Here is a 21,605-nt window from a genome sequence, read left to right as displayed (position 1 = left end):
GACAGAACCAGCCGTCCTTCCATCGACAAGGGTTGATGAAGAGTGGGCAGGTTTACACTCACAGAGAGGAGACACTCTGCAGATGATCCCAGAAGTTACAGTAGAAGCCACTCCCTAAGCATCCTACTTGCTTGACATATAAGCTTTTTCTCAAACTAGTCGCCAGCATAAATGTAGAAGATCTCACTGAGCTCTCTAGATGCATGACTGTTTATGCAAGTAGCCCTCACCCCCATCAGCCTGGTGTGTGATCTGCAGTTCCTGGGTCTCCCCAGCGCACTGCACTCACATTCCTGTCTGGTCCCTATGGTCCCTGACGCAGCTGAAGAGATAGAATCAGGGAGAAAGGAAAAGGCAGGAGCACAGGGTGTGCAGGCCACTGCTCGATGCTGTAAGAAGTATGTAATTAGGCATTCTGCGTTACCTCGTTGTCCCCATTTGTTTCTTTTCTAATAGGCAACTGGCTATTTATTGAGCACCTACTAGCTGCCAGGTAACAGTTTAGGCCAACAGAGTCTTGCCCTCAAAGGGGAGATAGACAGTAAACAGGAAAACCCAGAGATAAGATAATTAGGCTCTGATGAGTGCTAAGAAGAAGATAAGCTGGATCGTGGGACGGGGAGTGACTGGCAGAAGGAATTGTGTCAACTCTGGAAGGTGTCCCTGAAGAGGTGGTGTCTGAGTTGAAATGTGAATAACGATAAGAAGACAGCCAGGTAGAAATCTGTGAGCACATTGCCCAGGCTGAAGGGGCAGTGAGGCTGGAGGGGGGCACAAGTTTGGCTGGTGGACCCCGAGGCCTGTGCGGCCAAAAGGGGGAGGGAACTGAGGTCCCTGAGCCATGCGGGGCCAGGCCAGTGGGAGGACGTGGCCAGGGCTTTATCCTTGCTGCAGTGAGAGGCCAAGACAGGATTTAAGCAAGGGAGAGACATCATCGGGCTTCTGTTTCTCAATAGTCGCTGCACTTTTAGAGTCACCGAGGAACTTTTCAGATGTTACTCCACCAAGGCCCCCATCAGACCAATTACATCAGAAAGGGTTGGTACTTATGGGAGCCAAGTCAAGAGGGGATGGGCTCCGGCAGCCACACGGTGCGGAGTGAGGTCAGACTCAGATAGGAACGGGTCCACTTCCCATAAACAGGAGGGCAGAACTGTTGTTTATGCGATGTTTTTGCTTCTGAGCCCAAACGCCACACACATTTAACTCTTGGTGGCTCCCACTTGAAAACCGGGCTGCTTGCTGAGCTGTTCCCATGTAGTGTGAAGGTACCAGGAGAGGTGGATATTTCCCTACTGGCTGAAGCGTGTCTCTCTCTGGGTTCTTCCATCCACCCTGTGGGCAGTTGCCCCCTTCACCATTCCCACCAACCCTGAGGTCTGCATCAGCGCCTGGGAAACAATGGCAGTAGAAAGTCATTGTCTTTTTGAAAGCGCACATCACCCAATTTTAAAAAGTGTTCTAACGCTCCAGGCTTGGACTCCCTGTCCTTTGTACAGGAGCTCCCCGGGCTTGTCTCAGAATCCCTATTGTTTAAGGAAAGGTATCTTTTGTTGGGAAACAGGCTGTAAAGGCTGCTGTGCAGACAGGGCCAGAGGGTGTGTCCCTTCCCCTGGTATGAAGTCGTTAGTAGCTGACAACTCCCCCAGCAGAGTTGGGGGTGTGGTGGCGGGTTTGGAATTCCTGATTGAGGAAAAAGAGAGAAGAGATGTGTATAGTCATGTTCATGGGGCCAGCAGTGTAATCTCTTCTGTTCAGATAGAGGTTTTGGCTGAAGGTGACCGTGTCGCTCCGGTTATTCCAGCTAGATGGAGACCTCCGAGCAGGTTCCACCTTCTCACAGCCCTTGTATCTTAGCCATCCCAGACAGGCGTCCTGCATGGGCTTCCTGAATATCCCCGGAGCCTGTGTTCTCCATCCCACTGACGCCATGCCACGTTTATCACCTCTCACTCTATCCCTGGTGCTCTAGCCCTCCTGTCTTGCTCCACCTTCAGCTTGCTAGGGGGTTGCAGGTGGGTCAGCATTGGGGCCCTTGGCCCTTGGAGGTGTCAGAGCCTGATCACACTGAGCGCCCACCCAGACATGGCTGTGAGCAGCAGCCTTGTCCTTCTATCCTGGTGGACTGGGGAAAAATGATGACTTTCTCTCAGTGTGCCATAAGGAACAAGAGGTCAGGAAGCAAATAAAAATCGGATTGCTTCGTCTTCTTGCTGAAAACCCTTCAGAGAGCCCTTGCTGTGTCTAAAGGAGTGGTTGCCAAACTGAGTTCCAGGGAACACTTTTGGCAAAAATGCAACTTTTCCTTGGAGTAAAGGTCCCGTGCTCCATTGCAGTGCATGTGAGCAATTACAGGATGGGGAAGGCCATCTGGTGAAGTCGTCTGTTTAGTTTTACTTTAGCCCAGCATTTCCCAGACCTGCCTGGCTGTGGACTGTGTCTTTGGGAACCAGTGGCCTAGCACAGAAGTTGGCAAACTTTTCTGTGAAGGGCCAACAAGTGAATATTTTAAACCTTGCAGGCCTCAGAATCTTCTGGTCAACCTTCTCAACTCTGCCAATGCAGTGGGAAAGCAACTGTAGATTGACCAGTGAAATTTGAAGTTTCATATAATTTTCACGAGTTACAAAATACTGTTCTTTTGATTTTTTTTTTTTTTTTTGATCAATCATCCAAACATAAAAGCCATTCTTAGCTTGCATGCTACATAGTTGCAGGTGGTAGGCCAGGTTTGGTGGGGCTGCAGTTGACTGACGCGTGGTTCACGGGTGAAGTCTTCACCCTCCAGTGGGCACAGCTCCGCCCCAGGCTCACATTCCAGGCCCTTCTCAGTGCTCTCTTTTGCCTGCCCACCCGCTCCCCGCCCCTGGTCCGTGCACCAGCAGTATGGAACCCTTGTGGTTCCCTTTACCCATCCTGCTATTTTGAGCTTCATGCAGGCTGTGCTATATAATTTGTTGGACCCAGAGAAAAATGAGAAAATGTGGAGCTCTTTGTTCAAAAATTCTTTAGAATTTCACAATGGCAACAGCAAAGCATTAAGCCAAGTGTGAGGCCCTTGTAAGCCTGGGGCCCAGCTTGACGGTCCAGCTTGAACCAACTTGAAGCCAGCTCTCATCCTAGACCTTTGCTCCTTTGTCTCAGAACTTTTTTTTTGTTTGGGGGGGGGTGGGGGGTGGAGGGGCGGGGCTTCTGCTAACCCTTTGGAATGCTTTTCAGGCTCCACCTTCTCTGTAATCTTTCCCTGAGCGACTCCAACCCCTCAGGACTCCCCGTGCACTCCTCCTTACCTGGCACAGACCACACTCTCCGCATCCCTCTCTGGACAGATCTGCCTCTCTGTTTTCCCCTACTAGACTGAGTGGAAAAGGGGGTTTCTCTGTTTGAAGCCCAGGAGCCTGAAACAGGGGTAGTCTGCAGTAAGTGCCAAAGAAATATCCTGGAACAGGGCAGTTCCTATTTTCATGGTAAGGCTACTGACTGTTGAATCTTTTTGAAATGTACCTATGATCTGCTACTAACTGAGTACAGCATGCTGCATGGATTTGCCAGAGGGACCCGAGCTTCCTCACTCAGGCTTGGTCGAATGGTAGAGTTAAGAGTGAGCCCCAGCTGCTCTTTGCTGTCGTGCCAACTGACCTCCCCCTCCTCGACTGTGAAAACAGAGGCTACCGCTCCTCCGTCTTCAAGTAGGGTTGCGTTTCCCCCTCTAGAACAGAAGCTGCATAGCGGCTGGGACCTCTCACTTCACCCCTAGACCACCAGCCACTGAGCATCTGGCACATGGCAGCGTGTGCTTCATAAATATTTATGGAGCGAACAAGTGAAAGAAATGAATACTAAAATATGGGGACAGGCTAAAAATGCTTTGTAATCTGAAATGAAGTATGTGCTTTGTAATTCAGTCCTCAAGATGTTTAAGGATGTGTGGTGCTATGGAGAGAACCCTGGACTAGCAATCCAGATTCTTGGGTTCCATGAATAATAATGCCCGCATCCCACAGCCTGTACCTGACCCCAAGTCTGATAGAATGCCAAGCCTGCCCTCTCCCTGCCATACATCCTAGCTCTCCTCAAACCTGCTCTGTGACCTTGGACTGATCACCTTTTTGGGTTCTCAGTTTTCTCATCTGAAAAATGAAGGCTAGACTAGCCAATCTTTAAAGTTCCTCTCTGCTGTAAAATTCAGTGTTTTGAAAGCACAGAGCTTAGTCAGAGGAGCAGACGAGGTGGTTTTGTTATTGTTGCTTTTTATTGGTTTGATGGTTCAAGCACAGAAAAGGAAACCTTGAGTCATTTTGGAAAAGCTTGCAAAACTACTTCTGTATGAGAAATAGCTCATCCTCCTTGCCCCTTTGACAAACATATGTTATCAGGAACTAGAGTTGAGTAGCAGCATCAGGGGTCAGCTATTCCTAATGTCAATTTGCTGAGGAAGAAACAGTGTTATATTTTAAATCTAAGGATCTTGCCACTGTAAACACAGTAGATGTTTCAGTTCAGAGACTGGATGTCTTTTTTTGGGCAACTTTTATTTCTCTTGAGAAAGCCTTCCAAGTGTTCAGGTGCCCTCCTCTATCCCTGCTGGGAAATGGTCTGCTGGGCCCCTACGAGCCAGCTCCTGCTCCTCTGACCAGCTTTCTCCTCCCCACCTTGGCACACACGCCACTTATGCTGTCCCCTGAGGGCCCCAGACACACTCCCGCCTTTGGGTGTCTGCACCTCCAGGTCCCTCCGCTGGACACACAGCCCCTCGTCATCTGACAACTCAATGCCTCCCCTCCAGTTAGGGTTTGCCTACCATGCCCACCTGTTAAAATTTGCTCCCTGCTCCCATTCCCAATCCCAATCCCCTCTTCCCCTTCTCCACGTTTCTGCTTTTGCTTTTTCCCATAGCACCTACCCTCTTATATACTTCGCTTATTATGGTCTGTTACTTATTGTCTGTTGTATAAACAGGTATACTGTAAGGTTGTAAGCTCTGTGAGGGCAGGGATCTTTGCTCCGTCACTAACGCACCCCAAGTGCTTAGGACAGTGCCTGACATCAAGAAAACACTTGATATTTCTGAATGAAAATGTTCCAGCATGATCAAATCCAGGAAGAAGCATTGCTATGGGACACAGAGGTATTTATGTGGACTAGGTAGTTCATAAACCTAAATTTGAGTATTTGCCTACAGTGAAAGACAGGGAAAGCCTGGCATACTGCAATCCATGGGGCCACAAAGAGTCGGACATGGAACAACTGAACAACAACAGAACTCTAAGCTAATAGAGCTAAGATCTATTAATTTTTACCTGCTGAATTGATGATGTCATGCCTGAATTAGTGATGAGGTCTTGTATGCATTCAGGGAGATTTTTTTTATGAATAGATTTTCTTTTTTAGAGCAGTTTTAGGTTTCATTTTATAGCCAAAGTGAATAGGAAGTACAGAGAATTCCCACACCCTCCATCTCATTTCCCCTATTATTTAACATCTTGCCTTAGTGGATTGCTTTTGTTACACTAGATGAGCCAATATTGATATACTGTTATTAAGTAAAGCTTTTCAGCGAGGTTTTGTCCGTACAATTCCAGACTCAATTATAAGTAATATATAATTTTTTAATTGTATAAATTCTTGGATTAAAAAAATATTGAAAGACAGCGAATCCTAAAATAAATGCTTTGACAAAACATTTCCTTGGTTATTACAGCAAAGAGAGTGGTATCCGAAGAAACAGTTATGACAAGGAACTCTGTGGTGAAAATAAATGGGATTTACTTAACAGAATCGAAGGCCACTGGCAACTTAAAGAGTCACCCACTTCAGCTAACATATGATGGAGACTTCAGTAAAATCACGGAGCAAGAAATGTTTAAAGGGGCGACGTCCTTGCCATTTCATCTCAGAAGTGGAGGGTCAGTATTCTTTTCACTTAATTTCCAGGTCAGAGCAACTGTGTCATTTACCAGTTTGTTCTCTCTGTTATGTAGATGATTGATTTGCATTTTTCCCTTTTATATAAACAAATTTTAAATTTATGATGCATGAGTAGGAGAGATTTCTTCTCAGGGCTGAATGGGGTTGATTCTACATCTCCCTGTTTACTCCTCAGGAAAACATTTATTCATACCTGCCAAAATGCCGCTTTGATAGGGCTGTCAGACTAAAGTCTCTGCTTTATTTGGGCTGTTCCAGCCAGCCCTTGAGTGATGACTGATCATACTGTTTGTGTTATGTGGGATTCTTGCCTGGCCTGGAATGTCTCACTACCTCCCTTTAGGTTAGTTCATGCTTGTGGACTCCACCAAACTTGATTTATCTTATTTTCCAGTAGAAACTTGGATTAAAATATTTATTTTGCAAACTAAAGTTAAAACAGGAGAGTCCTGTGGATTCCTCTTATCTGTAATACCTCGCTACTAACCTCATAAAATGAACGATTGGGAGTTACTCTGTTTTCCTACCACATTCCTGGAGAAGGCTTTTTTTTCCCACCGCAGTCTGTGTTGACCCTTTCACCACCCACTACCTGTGTAAGAACCCCTAAGTTCACACCATGTTCCTAGATATGGTTTTCTAGCAATTTTCCTACCATATTAAGGATTTGTAGAGGAATGTTCACTTTGTGAATTCTTATACTGGTGTTTTCCTAAGGAAGCCTTGAATAACTGGGGAACCAGGGTGGGAAAGAGAGCAGGCTGTGATTTCCAGTCCCAGCCAGCAGTGGGGTCCCAGCCAGCAGTGGTGCTAAGATAGGCAGGAGGTCTTGAACTGGACAGGGTCACTCAGAGATATTTTTCTATGATTTTCCATTGGGTCATTGTGAATAACTGCCCAGTTAGGATTTGCTTAACAAGATTAAATTCCATGGGCCATTTTAAGACCAAGTGCTTGTTGCCCTTACTTTAGATTCGGGTCTGACTTTGGCTTGCACACATGCCGTGTGCTTAGAACTGCCTTCACCCCTACTGGCTGCTTGGCAGTTAGTTAGTTTAGCTGAACTGACCTTGTCTGCTGACATAGCCCGAAGAGCGTTGCACACACAGACTTTATATTAGGCAACCTAGTAGTCCTTGTAATGTCGCTTTGCATTCAGAACATTTTTTTAAATTAAAGGAAAAATGAAATGTCTCCTTAAGTGGAAGAGAAGGACTTCAAATTGGGACTTTGGGAGTTGAGCACGAAACATCAAACTGGCCATTGCATGCAACAAGTCTTTTCCAGTTGGTGAATAAGAATAGGCTGCGAACCTCAGAGCTTAAACATAAAAGGCAGCAGGAGAACTTGTGTTTCTTTCAGCACTGAACTGAAACGGAAACATTTATCTTGCTGCACCCATCCTTACAGTAATTAAAGTTGACTAGGGAAAACCAGACAAGAGCTGTTTTTCTTTTCTTCTTTTGCAAGCCTTCAAATGTTGTGGAATAATCTAGCAAGGGTTCAGTATTTATTCCTCAGTCTGGGACAGCAAAGGCATTTTCGGTTACATATTTTTATCTCACACACAGCAGAGGAGAAATCAGTTAGGGACTGGTGGCACTTCTTCCTGATGGTCCAGAATTAGGAGGTGCTGGGCAGCAGCACTGGTTGCTCTCTTTTTGCTTTGTTAGGATGTCTTTTGCATTGTTCAGTGAATTGTGTCTGCCCTGGATTTGTCATACACCCTGGCAGGTTTAATTTCCAGTAACATTTTGGCTTTATGAATCTTTACCCCCTTTAATCATTGGATGGGATTTTTGTTGAGGTGGTGCCAAAAAAATTTTTTTTTATACAGTAGAATTAAAACAAACCAGAAAATGGAAACTCTTAGCAGTTCCTTCATTAATTGCATTCGTGAATCAATCTGGAACACTTGATGGTTGTTTCTGGTAAACATTTAAGCAAATAATTCCAAGAAATGATCTTTGCTGTGCAGTGGAGTATTCCCAGTCTTGATGCTAAAGCCCTACCCTCAATTAACATGTTTTCATGTTTAGACCAGAAAGTGGGAAATGAAGACTCTTGTCAGTGAGCTGAGCTGGCTGGAGAAGGGAGAAAAGGGATTGCATAACTGGAGCTGACAGGGGGTTGAGGGCTGAGAAGGAGAGGGCGGAGGAAGGGAGGTCAGGCTCCGCACAGGGTCTTTGCTGCTGATCTGGCGTGGGAGCCGCCACCTTCATGCCGGTGCTTCATGGCCTAGCGAGAGAAAGGAGTAGCTTAATTCAGTGAAACCGTGTTGATTTTAGGGAAACCCTTAGTTTAGAACAAACTCAGACCTGGGATGGACTGGAGTTTAACTTTACGTTGGTCGTGATGGAAAAAGAACTTGCTAGACAAGGCGTCTTTGCAAACAAGGTTGGGGGTGGGGAAGTGGGCACTGTTTAACTTTCCAGGCGAGAAAAGCACTCTCCAGCCCTCACTGAACTGTCATCTTCAAACCATGTGCCAATCAGCAACAGCCTGTGTGTCCCTGCAAGGATTCCAAGTTTGGCAGGCCTGCAATCAGCAACACTCCATCTTTTCTTGCTTTATATTGCTATATGTTTTGAAAATAGCTTTCTTCAAAATATATAAGAGTGTGTGTGTGTGTATCTCCATCTATCCAGTGGTTCTATCTGATGAACCCTTTTATACATCAGCTTTTAAAAACCTTCTAAGAATTTCTGTGTAAATATTGTTCAACTTCTTGTGGTTTGGAAATGTGATTTTTAGGAGGAAAGTCCAAGAGCAGTTACTTGGGGTTAAGAACCCTTTGGGGGTCAAAATCTGTGGGTTCAGAATCAGTTCTCTCTCAGCCACTTGATTCAGCTGTATGATCTTTTTTTAAAAAAAATATTTTTAAAAATTTATTTACTTGGCTGTGCCAAGTTGTCATTGCAGCACGCCAGTTCTTTAGCTGCGGCATGGGAACTCTTAGTTGAAGCACATGGGATCTAGTTCCCTGACCAGGGATTGAACCCGGCCCCCCTGCATTGGGAGGTCAGAGTCTTAGCCACTGCACCATCAGGGAAGTCCTCAGCTCTGTGTTCTTGGACAAGCCTCTGAACACTTCCAAGGGCTCAGTTTTCTAATCTATAAGCTGTGCTCCTTTCACCCCTGTCTCCTCCCAGCACTCACCACCAAAAGCTGTGGAATGAGAGTAGTTGGTTTGGAGGTGGGCACGTGATCTACACCAGGCCAGTTGAATCCTTCCCTGGGACTTCTGCCAAAGCCTTTGGGGAAAGTGTTCTTCCTCAAGGTTCACAGGCTGTAAAGAATGACATAGTCTTGGAGCCAACAGTGGCTATCTCATTGCCTGTGGAGGGTGACAGACGGGAAGTGACATGTAAACAAGCAGAGCCAAGAAATGGAGACAGTGACTAAGTTTAAGGATGACATATAAGCCCCTAAATCCAGCTGTGCGTGAGGCCACCACATCCACAATATGTTCTTTTTTCTCTCTGGCCCTTGTTTCCTTTCTTCTTTCTTTCCTTCCTTCTTCTTTCTTTTCTTTCCTTCCTTTATTTACTTTGACAGGAATATCTTATGGTGCTTTAGTTTTTTGTTGCTTGGAATATGGCAACCAGAAGTCTTGTTAACCTAGACTCTGTGAAATAGAGACAAAGCAAGAAACAAATTTCACTAAAAGTGAATCTCTCTGTTAAGAAAGATGTATCCAGTAGTCTTTAGCTAGAGAAAAGAGATGTAAGGATGTGAGCAAGCCACAGGAGAAATGGGGAAGCCACAGTCAAGGCCTCACTCAGGAGCCAGAGTGTGGGGAGCCCCCCGGTGGTCCAGTGGTTAGGGCTGCATGCTTTCACTGCTCAGAGTCCTGCTTCAGTCCCTGGTCAGAGAACTAGGATCCCACAAGCCGTGCGGCGTGGCCAAAGTGCAGAGAGCTGCAGTGTGAAGCAGCACAGGGGAAACGGAGCTGAGAGTGACACGCTCTCCTCATTTCCTGTGATCCAGCCAGTTGTGTGTGTGTGTGTTTATGTGGGAGGGAGTTTGATAGATTAGAACCTAAGGAACCCAGCCGGTAAAGGGGCTTTTCTGTGAGTCATGAAACCTGCTACATTCTGTACAAGCTAAGGGAACACACACTGCAGGTTGAGGAAAATGGACAGACTTTTCAGATAGACATTCAGGGAAAAGTTGAAGCTACAGAGCATCCCAGTTCTCACCCTGCATGGACTGTTTTCATTCTTCAACAAATCCATGGCTCTGTTTCAAGATAAATAAGGCTAGGACAAAAGTGAACATGGAACCCAAGCATAACTTTGTAATGAACATAACAAAAGACAGATGAAGGAAATGAATCGCAAAAGGAACTGCCCTCCAGGAATAAGCAGAGTTTTACAAAAGGGAAAAGAGCTCTCCGTTGGCTTGTAAGAATGCAAATTAGAGATTTTAAGTCCTTGATCTCGTGAAGAGAGAGAGAGTACACTCACAGTTCTTAAAAAAGAAATGAAAGAAAAATGTATAAACATGGAGAGAAAAGCCACATCAGAAGTAAAAACAGCTGAAAATGCAGTCAGATATGGTGGTTAAGCTAGAGGAAATCAAACATAGAGGCGTGAATGAGAAAATAGGAAAATGCTTAGAGAGACTGAGATAGAAATGAGAGGCATGGCACTTGTATTCCTGAAGGGGAGAGTTCTCTTCCCTTCCCCCACCTTACTTTGACTAAGTACCAGGCACTCTTCCAAGTGATTTACATATATTAACTCATTTGATATTCACAACAACCCACTGAGAATGGAAGAGATGGGAACAAGAAAAATATTGACATAATAGAAGATGACATTCTGAAATAGAGATTCAAATCCGAAGCTCAAAAGGACGCGTCATGTCCCAACAAAATTTGACATGGAATAATCCACACTAAGACATTTCTAACAGTGTTCAGCACTAGTACAGTGCCCAGTACGTAGTACATACTCCATTAGTAATTGCTGATTGAGTGGGTAAATGCAAGAAGGCGGCCTATGGCGATCAGGCTGAACATAAAAGTCCCGTCGAAGGAGAAAAAGGCTGGCTGCCTCTGGCTTTATCAGAGTTTCTCTCAGTGCTGGAAGACAGTGGAGTAAGGCCTATGGAGTCCTGAGTTCCAGCCACGTTGTCCTTCAGTTAAAAGGCAACAGAGAGACATTTTCATTGTGAATGGATTAGGGGACTAGGGTAGTCATGCACTCTCTTGAGAACTCTTTGACAACAAAATGATGAGTCAAAATTCAGAACTGAGAAACGAGGAAGCTATCATAAAATTATCCATGGTGAGTATTGACTTTGTTTTCATATTGAATTAAAACTAAACAACTCTGAAAGTGATGGTACGGAACAGAAACATTGACAATTGTAATATTAGCATAAATAACCAAAACTGGTACCTGAGAGAAAGTGTGAGTGAATAGCTGTGTCAGTAGCTGCAGTCTGAAATTGAAATATGTAGTTAAAGGAGTGATTTCAGCATCCTAATGCTTTTTATTCTTTCTTTTCTTAACTTTAGAGAGAGCTTTTAGAAACTAATATCTCTTGTGAAGACCCATTCATCTGAAGCTCTACAGTTCCTTCAGTTTCACCTCAGTTTCTGTTTCTCTGTCATATTGAAGTGAAATCCATACTTTATACTTTTAATTACATTGACAGATACCATTTGTGTGTCAAATCCCATCTATATGTATCTTTTACCTGCCCTTTCTCCCAAGTCACCCTTCTGTTCTTTCATTCTTTTGTCTTTTCATCTGAATATATGCAAAATATGTCTGGAATGATGTTTGCCATGTATTAACTATTTATTTCTGGGTGGTGGAGTCCTAGATGATTTTCCAAATCTTTGTACTTCTTATATTGCCCAGCCTTAAAAATAATAAATATATCATTTTTTCCAAACATAATGAAGTCATTATTCTTTTAAGAAATTAAGTAAATGTGACTGAGAAACTTGTTTCCTTTGGAAAAGACAGACGTGATCAGAATGATTTTGTGGACTCCCACCTTCTTTGACAGCATCTATTTGACGAGGATTTCATGATAAGCAAAGCCCTGGACTAGTGGGGTTGGGAGATACACAGATAATCCCCATCCATGAGGACCTATCTGTAATGTCAGGCTCTGATGCTCAAGTGCAGTTCTTGGACCAGCAGCATCTGCATCACCTGGGAGCTTGTTAGAAGTGCAGGATCTCAGACCTGCTGAATTAGAATCTGCATTTTATAAGGTATTCAAGTGATTCTAATACACATGAAAGTTTCAGAAGCACTGTTCAATGATTAATGCTAGAGGAATGAAAGAACTGGAAAAAAAAAGTGCCTTGGGAGTTTAGCGGTGCGAGAACCTATCTCTGACTTGGAGATCAGGGAAGGTCTCCTGGCATCTGTGGGGTTTGGGATGCCCCTTGAGGATGGTTTTCAAAAGAGGGGTGGGAAGGCTCTGTGTTCTTTGCTGCAGGAGCAGCATAAGCCACGGGGGGATTTGACTTGGTGGTGAGTTCAGAGAAAGGCAGATGGCCTGTTGTAGTGGACACATGGGTCCTGATGCTGCAGACTAGTACATGGAGCGCTGAGAGGTTTCCAGGGGAGTGATGCTGGCAGCTGCATGAAGGGCAATTGGAGAGGGAAGAGCAGTTGTAGCCGTTCCACTGGGAAGATGATAATGTGTGAGCTGGAGCAGCCCACTGGGACATGGAAATGGAGAGCAGATCGTCAAAACCATGTGGAATCATTTCCTCAGAAACACTGTGGAACAGGGTAAATGCCAGCAACTCTCCACTGTGCTGATGTACTCGTTGCTGCCATAGTGAGAAGCTACAGGGCTCTTCATGTGAGACCCCTTGAAACTGGAGCTATAAAAGGTGATGGGAGCATGGAACTGTGGACTTTTAAGTAAGGGAATTTAAGCCTAAGTTAAGCTACTGTGATTAGTTACAAAGCAGTGTCTAATCAACTTTCTACATACAGGACTTGAGTAATAACCACTTGGGTTTCCCTGAAGGCTCTGGTAAAGAATCCACCTGCAATGCAGAAGACGCAGGCTTGCCTCTGGGTTGGGAAGATCCCCTGGAGAAGGAGATGACAACCCACTCCAGTATTCTTGCCTGGAGAATCCCATGGACAGAGGAGCCTGGCAGGCTATATATAGTCCATGGGGTCACAAAGAGTTGGAAGCATCTGAGCAACTGGACAATCATAACCAGTTAGTGATTACTGAAAAAGGTGCACCAGTATCTATATGCATAGTCTCTGAGAATGTATATTTTAAATCTTGGACCACCAACTCAAAGCTATGGTAACCTTGGAGGATTTTCTCAAAATTTTGATCTTATGACCTTTCCTCTAAAATCATATTCTTTAATTTCACTGTTTCTGTATAACCATTTATGTAGAATTCAATTTTAGTGTTAGTTATTAAGATAGAGTGCTAGTGTCTGGGAACTATGTGTCTGGGGTTTCAGGCTATGAAGACATGATACAGGGACCAACACCTTTTGGTGGTGGCATTCTTGAACTGCAGTCAAAAAATCAAAGCGACTGCAGAGCAGGGGCTAGCAAACTAAGGCCCATGGGCCAAATCCAGCCTACTTGTTTTTGTCAATAAAGTTTTATTGGAACACAGCCATGCCCATTCATTTATCTACTGTCTCTGGCAGCTTTCACACTACAGCCCCAGAACTGAGTAGTTGTGACAGAGACTCCGTGACTGCGGAGCCTAAGATGTTTACTGCCTGACTTGAATCTATACAGCTTGAGTCTAGTTCTAAAAATGAAAATCGGCTTCTTGGGGCCAGGAAAATGTTAGCTCAAAATTTGCTAAATTTTCTTTTTATCATGTGTATCTGTTAAAATTTTCTTCTCCATTTTCACATGTAATTATTTCCCAAATGGAAAAAGCTTATTTCCCCCCTAATTCCAAATCCTCCCACTTATCTACTTCTTAATATCTTTTTTAGTTATTACTCCAAAGAAGGAGTCAACAAGCTATAGCCCTAGAGCCAGATCTGGCCAACCACCTATTTTGTTTATATTTTTTACAGCCCTTGAGCAGAAAAAATTTTTCCCTACATTCAAAAATCATTACATTTTAAATGGTCACAGGAGTATCTATATAATAGTCTCTCTTTTGCCACCTGACCCACAAATTATAAAATACATACTGTCTGGCTCTTTAAGAAAAAGTTTGTTGACCCTTGCCTAAAGAACCTTAGTCGTAGTAATGGGAAGAATTGTCTGAATTATAGCAAAATGTGAATTTTAGAAGACCTTTAAAGAAATATACTTTTCTTTGGAATATAAATGGTCCAGAAGTAGATGTTGCCAACATGACTGATGTGTGGATGGGCAGTCGTAACCCAGGCAGGATGTGGCATTAGCTTGTCTACAGAGCTTGGTTCTGGCAGTTCAGCATGAAAGCTGGGACTTGTTAATGACTGGGAAGAGAGACCCTTGTTTTTGCTCTGACACGTGGGCTGCAGAGGAGGGTCCTGGGAATGCCTTTCCACTCTGCTTTCCTCAGGACTGCAACCTGATTACAGGTGAAAGCAGAGGAAGGGCAGAGCTGGGAGAACTGCAGGAAGAGCCGAAGCCCGGATCACACCACACCTGAAACCTGAAACCTCCCCCTGGCACTCGCACAAGCCAATTAATTCCATGTACCATTTAAGTCAGAAATAGGTTTCTGTTATTTGTAGATGAAGATATCCCAGTGAAATGGCCTTATTCTGGCTTTAAGAAGGATTTCACAAAAGAGCTTTAAGGAATATTCTCTGGAATTGTTTTATTCTTGGTACATCAGAAGATATTCCAAAAAAATCTAATTATGGTCTTTAACAGCATGAAACAGAAAGCTGAGAAGCAGAACAATTATACTGGATGACTGAATCAAGATCTAGAAACATCTAATAGGCAGGAACTCTTTGCCAAGTATAACTGTGAAATTTAATGAGAAGGAGTCCAGTGTAGATGGGGGAGTCTGCCTTTAGCTGCATATGGAAGACAAGACAAGACGTGATGTCACCACCAGAACTGTTCATGCAATTTTAGGCTGCATCAGTTAGAACCTCTTCTCTTTGCTCCTCAGGCCATGCCTTTAGCTCAACACTGGGTTGCAGACTTTGAAAGGAATCCAGACAAACTGACTCTTGGAGTAACTGAACAGGCTGGTAAAGTGATTTGAAACCGTATCATATGAGGAGCAGATGAAAGGACTGGAGTCTGTTAATGGCATCACTGATACAGCCATGATAACAGTAAAAACTGAGTACTTGTTGTGTGCCAGAGCTGGGCTAAGTGATTCCACATCACATCATTTATTCCTCACAACGATCTTACTTTGAGGGGCACTATCATTTACCACCCCCTCGTATATTGCCTTGTGGCTCAGACGGTAAAGAATCTGCCTGCAATGCAGGAGACCTGGGTTCAATCCCTGAGTCAGGAAGACCCCCCCTGGGGAAGGAAATGACAACCCACTCCAGTACTCTTGCCTGGAGAATTCCATGGACAGAGGATCCTGGTGGGCTACAGTCCACAGGGTCACAAAGAGTTGGACATGACTGAGAGAATAATGCTTTGACTTTTCACTTTCACATATATCAGATAGGGAAGCCAAAGCTTCGGTTAAAAACTTACCCAGAGAAGTCGCAGAACCATAGGATTTAAGCCATAGGAGATGAACTGAAGTGCTGATCATGACATTTTCTGAATATCTGAAGGCTTGTCGAGAGGAAGAAGGATGAAGATTTGTTTCATTAGAAGAACCAGGACCAGTGGGTAGAAGTTACAGCGAGACGGTTCTCCTTTGAGTACAAGGCCATCTAGTCTTCTCTTCTTTAGCAGAGAGGGAATTTTCTTTTCTGGATGCCTCCGTCCCTGCTTCATGCGCCCTGTGAGAGACACGCTGTACTGTGCCCCAGAAACCCTGTTAGATTCACCCTCACCAGACTGGAAAGTCCTTCCTCCAGCCTCATCTTCTTGGACTTGTTAATCATGCTCACTTTGTCAACATGCTGGACCGCATGAGAGCATATGTTATCTCTCTCCTTTGGACTCCTTCTCCCCTTTCTGTTCTTTACCCCTGACTGTCTGAGACAAGGCCATGTCCTGAGATTCTGGTCTTGGAGCCACTGTTCTGATGCTTCTCATCCTGGTGTATTGCTTTGACCTTTAACGGAGCTGCTTTCCTGATTTTCACATCTCCTTTGCCAGCGATCCATTTATCATCAGAAACTCAACCTGGCAAAACACAAACTTGCTTTACTCCTCAAGCTGTGCTGCTCTTTGACCTCCCCTTTTCTGTTATAGTGGCCCTGCTGTCCTTGTTGCTCCGCATCTGCCTTCTTGTCTTTCTCCAGCCTGGAATCAACCACCAAATCCTACTGACTTTTCACTTAGAGTCTCTTGAATTTGTTCCTTCTTCTCCAGTCCCACCGTCACCCTCAAAGAATTAGTCCTTGTTACCTCCCTCCAAGTCTCCTAAATACCACTGTTATCACATAACTTCAGATCTCATCATTTCCTTGTTTAAGAACCTAGGGCAGATCCCTGCTGCTGCTGCTGCTAAGTCGTTTCAGCCGTGTCCAACTCTGTGTGACCCTATAGATGGCAGCCTACTAGGCTCCTCTGTCCCTGGGATTCTCCAGGCAAGAATACTGGAGTGGGTTGCCATTTCCTTCTCCAATGCATGAAAATGAAAAGCGAAAGTGAAGTCACTCAGTCGTGCCCGACTCTTAGCGACCCCATGGACTTCAGCCTACCAGGCTCCTCTGTCCATGGGATTTTCCAGGCAAGAGTGCTGGAGTGGGGTGTCACTGCCTTCTCTGGGCAGATCCTTACTGACCATCAAATTGGGTCTGTTTATTCAACCCAAAGTTTCAAGTGGCTGTCCCCAATACCTCCCAGCAGAAACTTATTCCTAAATTACTGGCCCTGTGCAGTCACTCCCCACACACGCCCTACCCACCAGGCTTCTCCCACTCCTCCTCACCTTCGCTCATGCTGTTCCCCTCCTGAGAGCAGTGTGGTCATGTGTTGGTTTGACTTTTGTTCCTTTAAGTCCCACCCTGTGGTCCACTTCTCCCTCTCAGTAATCACTCCATCCTCAGCACTTTTCTTGTCCTTATAACCTGCTGAATTTCTCATTCTAGTATTTGATTAGAGACTCCATTAGAGTTTTCCATTTAAATAAAAGCTTCTTTGGTTCCTTGAAGCAGGTTTTGAACATCTTCTGGGCAACACCTTACATGTTGTTTATCACAGTAACACCCACCACTGGATTGCTCAGACAAGTGTTTGTTGACTCAGAACAAAAGGAGCAAAAGAATACTGACGATTTATTAAATTCTTCAAACACAGCAGTCAGTGTGCTAAGTAGAAACATAGCCCTCATTTTAAGAAAAGGAAACCAAGGCCAAGAGGTTCAGTGACTTGCACAGGCCACGTGGCAGACAAGGTTTGGACCCCTTTGATCCCAGATACTTTGGATCCAGAGCCTGCACCCCCTCAAGCACTGTACCGTGAAGATCACACAGAGGATTAATGGATGCCAAGGCCAACCCTGTGCTCTGCCTGCCGTGTAGGAGACCCAGGTTCGATCCCTGGGTTGGTAAGATCTCCTGGAGGAGGGAATGGCTACTCATGCCAATATTCTTGCCTGGAGAATCCCATGGATAGAGGAGCCTGGTGGGCTATAGTCCATAGGGTTGCAAAGAGTCGGACAGGATGGAATGACCAACAATTTCACTTTCAACCCTGAGCTCTTCTTGAGAACCAGTAGGATCCAACACTGTCAAGGTTTGATGGTTGATAAGCAAGACCCTTCTTAAGCATCCCCCCAAGTGGGGACACACAAATGTGGTAATTAGGGGGGCAGCCTTGTCATGGCCATGTCCTCAGGGAGGAGGGATCAGGGACTTGGGAGGCCGTTAGGTGCAAACTATCCTGCTTGACTTCAGCAGCTGTTAGGACAATGATGAAAAGAAAGGCTTGCCTCTATGGTCCTCAGATTTTCTTATTATTTCTAGGAGTGCTGAGTCTGGGAACGTATTTGGCCTTACACCCTGCCAAAGTTTTGGTATTTTGCCTTTTCATAGGATTTAGTTCCTTTATTTCTGTCTTCATTGAGATCTCCATTTGGATCTCTACTCTTGAGTGCTGACGAAAAGGATTCCATCCCCATTTCTTTCTTTGACTGACCAGGACTTCTTGCTACCAGATCTGTTGTTTTGTTGCTATGTATAAACATAAAGCAATTGTTTTGGAGTATTAAATAATCAGACTCTGGGAAGAGTAACTTGATCTTTTCTCTATTGCACGATAAGAGGAAATGTTAAATCCAGTGTTTTTTAAAAAAGGAAATGTTTACGGAAAAAATGATATTTGGAGAAACTAATCCTTGGGCAGCAGTCAAGGCCAGGGGCCAAGACACAGCACTGAACATTCACTGGGAATCTTACCCCAGCAGCAGCAGGAGCAGTGGACAGACAGACATACGGATGCTTATGGCTGACCATGGCCACATGTGTGTGCATTTATGATTTTTGTGGCAAATATTATATCTGATGATAAAAATGAAATTTTGTCGTAAAACTTGCACTATTAATCTCTCATGTTTTGTGTTTTTTTACCTTGGAATTTTGCACAGATATTTAAAAGTAAGTACTTTAAGCATCAGCTCTAGCTAAAGAGAAGTTATGTCCTTCACAGACCACTTCTACATTATATATAACCTTCCAAACAAAGCCTAAGTATAAAATTCTGCTGTTGGCCAGCCACCAAATTTTCATCTGAAGCGCAAAATACTTGTTATCTGGGGACTGCCTGAGTTTATTTTCTATTTTTTAACATTTCAAATATTTCTTTAAACTTTTTTTCATGGACTATTAATTAATTTTCAAATAGAGATTGGAGACATAGCAATTTGGTGGAAAGAGCAGCGAATTGGACATTATGAAACCTGGGTTCCAGATCTGACGCCCCTGTGTGATTCCTGGGCACATCTGATCTAGCTGGGGACAGTTTTCCTGCCAGCAGCACGAGTGCACCAGAGTGTGAGAGAAAGAGGGCTCCTGAGTGCTAGGCTTTTTTGATTCAAGCACAGCTGAGTTCTTTCTTATTGTAACAGTGACCTCTTGTGGTATAGATCCTTCATCAGTCTTTTTTTGGTTTGCAAAGCAAACTTTGGATTTATTTTGTTGTTGTTCCTAGTAACTGTATTTCGTATTGTAAGGCAAATCTGACTTGTCTTTAAAAGGTAAGTCTCAGCTGAAAATCAGAGGTTGATTAAAATGAGGTAGTAAGAGCACCAAACTCCATTTCATAAGCAATTCTCTGTGGTTTCTTCAGAAATCGTATTTAGCCTACTCTTAACACAGAAAGAACTGCTTTGGCTTTTGTGCTGAGTGCTGTGTGTATTCATCTTCCTCACAGAGACCAGGGGAAGAGGCGTCCGAGGGCCTCCTCAAGCTCCCGCAGCCCAGACCAGAGCAGGCTGGACATCAGAGCAGGTGAGGCTCCTGTGTTCTTAGAGGTCCCCAGCATCTTGTCCTCAGCATCTCCATCTGTAGGGTAATCTTTTGCTTGAAAGATGTCTGATGTTGCCTCACCCCGAAATTTCCAGGAACTTCAGCCAGCTTGGTCACACATCAGCATTTATTTTTATACATTTTTATTATTTTCACAACAGTCTTAGCACTTTACCCTTACTCGACTCTAGCGCCTCAAGCATCTACAGGTTATAGTCTACACAGAAATGATTTTATAATTCTGCACTGATGACTGCACAGATATTAGTTTGTAGAAACATTTGGAAGGTTGCAAAACGTGACCACACAGTTCTTAAGTTGATTGAAAAGGAGTCAAAATCATGGCTTACTTAAATAACACTATATTAGCTGCATCAAACCAGCCCTTTGAGGCTTTAAAACTGAGAAAATATGTAACAATATAAATCACAGGCTAGAAATGCTACAGAATATATTCGTGCAATGGGATATAGCAGTTAGAAAAATGAACTGGAGTACATTTATAATATTGAATGAAATGAATATAAACATAACATCACATGAAAAAATTAAGCTGCAAAAACAAAGGCATATGTTGTTATGGATACAGATCTATGTGGTAAATGTGATCAAAATAACCATTCAGTTTAGCGTGGTGGTAACCCTTGGGGAGGGGGATGGTTGGGGGAGGCACACAGAGGGCATTAACAATATCTATAATGTTTATTTCTTTGAAATGAAGAAAATGAAAACACAGTTAATATTTGACCAGACTATTTGTGGACACACAGGTGTTCATTACCTTCTTCGTATAATATTTTGGTGCACGTGAACTTTTATGAAACCAAGCTAATAATTCAAAAAATATTTTCTTATCTTCCAAACAAATTTCTTATCAATAAAATGACTTTTGTGACCAGCAGGAATTTCTGTAGTAGTCAGGAAAATCTTAGACTGATTTCCTGGTCAGCATTGTTGCTAAGCATCTTACATGTGCAAGCTAAAAACAGCAGCCAATAAACATTGTGTCAAGTTTTTGTGTCCCGAACTCAAAAGCTGTGGTGAAGAACTGTAACCACTGAGACAGCAAAATCTTCAAAAAAACATGCTGAAATTTCTGCTTGACTTACCCAATTTCCTGTTGAATCACAATTTTTATATTTAGCAAAGTGTGAACCTAGATGAAAGTGCTCTCTAGAATGTTAGGTTGTTGCCCAAGACGGAGACAAACTCTATTTATTTATCATCTGGCGATCTTAAAAAGTGATCACATGACTCCAGGCTTCCGTTTCTCGGGTAGGAGCTGGGTTAACATATAAAATGAGATTTCTTTGGAGAGCAGAGTTGGAGGAGGTGCGTGAGGGGAAAGGCCATGGCTGGACACCCCAGCTCACACGGGGGTTCCTGGGAGAGGGTTGAAAGCAAACTCTTACGCCACAGTGTCTGGCTAACTTCTGTTCTGAGAAGAAACAAGTCTCAGAAGCACTCGGAAGGGCCTGTGAGGGCCTTTCCTTTCCAAAGGTTAAACAAACTGCTCTGTGATTTCTGGCTCACCCCTGTAATTCGGCTCTTCCTGGGGTGAACATGTTATCAATTTTGTTTGTCCTGACAAACGATTTGATAATTGTGGTTTCTCACAGAGTGGTTCTGCTTAAGAGAGCATACCGCATAGAAGGTTAAAAAAAAAACAACAACACTGATTTCAACTGAAATCAGTGAAATTTGGACTCATTGAAGTCTGTATTTCTAATAAGTTTAAGTTTGTCATGGACGATTGTCTATTATATTATTTGTCTGGCTTCTTATCTCTGGGCTTTCCCCTTGCCTTGATGTATGTTGATTTTATTTCTCATACTTTGGACTTTGAGTGTGTCCGACACCTGGGAATATGAGCAACTATGTTGTTTATACAGCTTGAATAGTCGTGTTTACTTTTAGGATCCATATCCGTGATTTATCAGTGTCAGGGAAGATTTGTAAGAGTAATGAGCCAGAAGATGGAGGTGGTGGTCTGCAGTCCCTTGCCTGCAGTTCCTAAACCTCGGGAGCTCTGAGAGCTGAGATACTGTACAAACTCATTTAGTGACAGTGCCTGACCTGCGCTGGTGGGAGTCCAGTTCTCGTTTTTGTTTCTTTAGTGTGTTATAGTCACATGCTTTGCTGC

The 21,605-nt window shown here is 43.9% G+C and overlaps 1 protein-coding gene across 1 annotated transcript in view; it reads left to right on the top strand.

The window, feature by feature from the left end:
• ARMC2 (armadillo repeat containing 2) overlaps positions 1-21,605 on the top strand; it is a 123,330-nt gene that overhangs the window by 15,081 nt on the left and 86,644 nt on the right. Inside the window, exons 5-6 of the mRNA XM_052645702.1 lie at positions 5,702-5,906; positions 19,368-19,444. Of these exons, the coding sequence (XP_052501662.1) occupies positions 5,702-5,906; positions 19,368-19,444 (282 nt within the window). The remainder of the gene's footprint in view (positions 1-5,701; positions 5,907-19,367; positions 19,445-21,605) is intronic.

This window comes from Budorcas taxicolor, chromosome 9 (assembly GCF_023091745.1).
Source record: "Budorcas taxicolor isolate Tak-1 chromosome 9, Takin1.1, whole genome shotgun sequence".
Lineage (NCBI taxonomy): Eukaryota > Metazoa > Chordata > Mammalia > Artiodactyla > Bovidae > Budorcas > Budorcas taxicolor.
The sequence above is the reverse complement of the archived record's forward strand: the minus strand, read 5'-3'. Positions and strand labels throughout refer to the sequence as shown.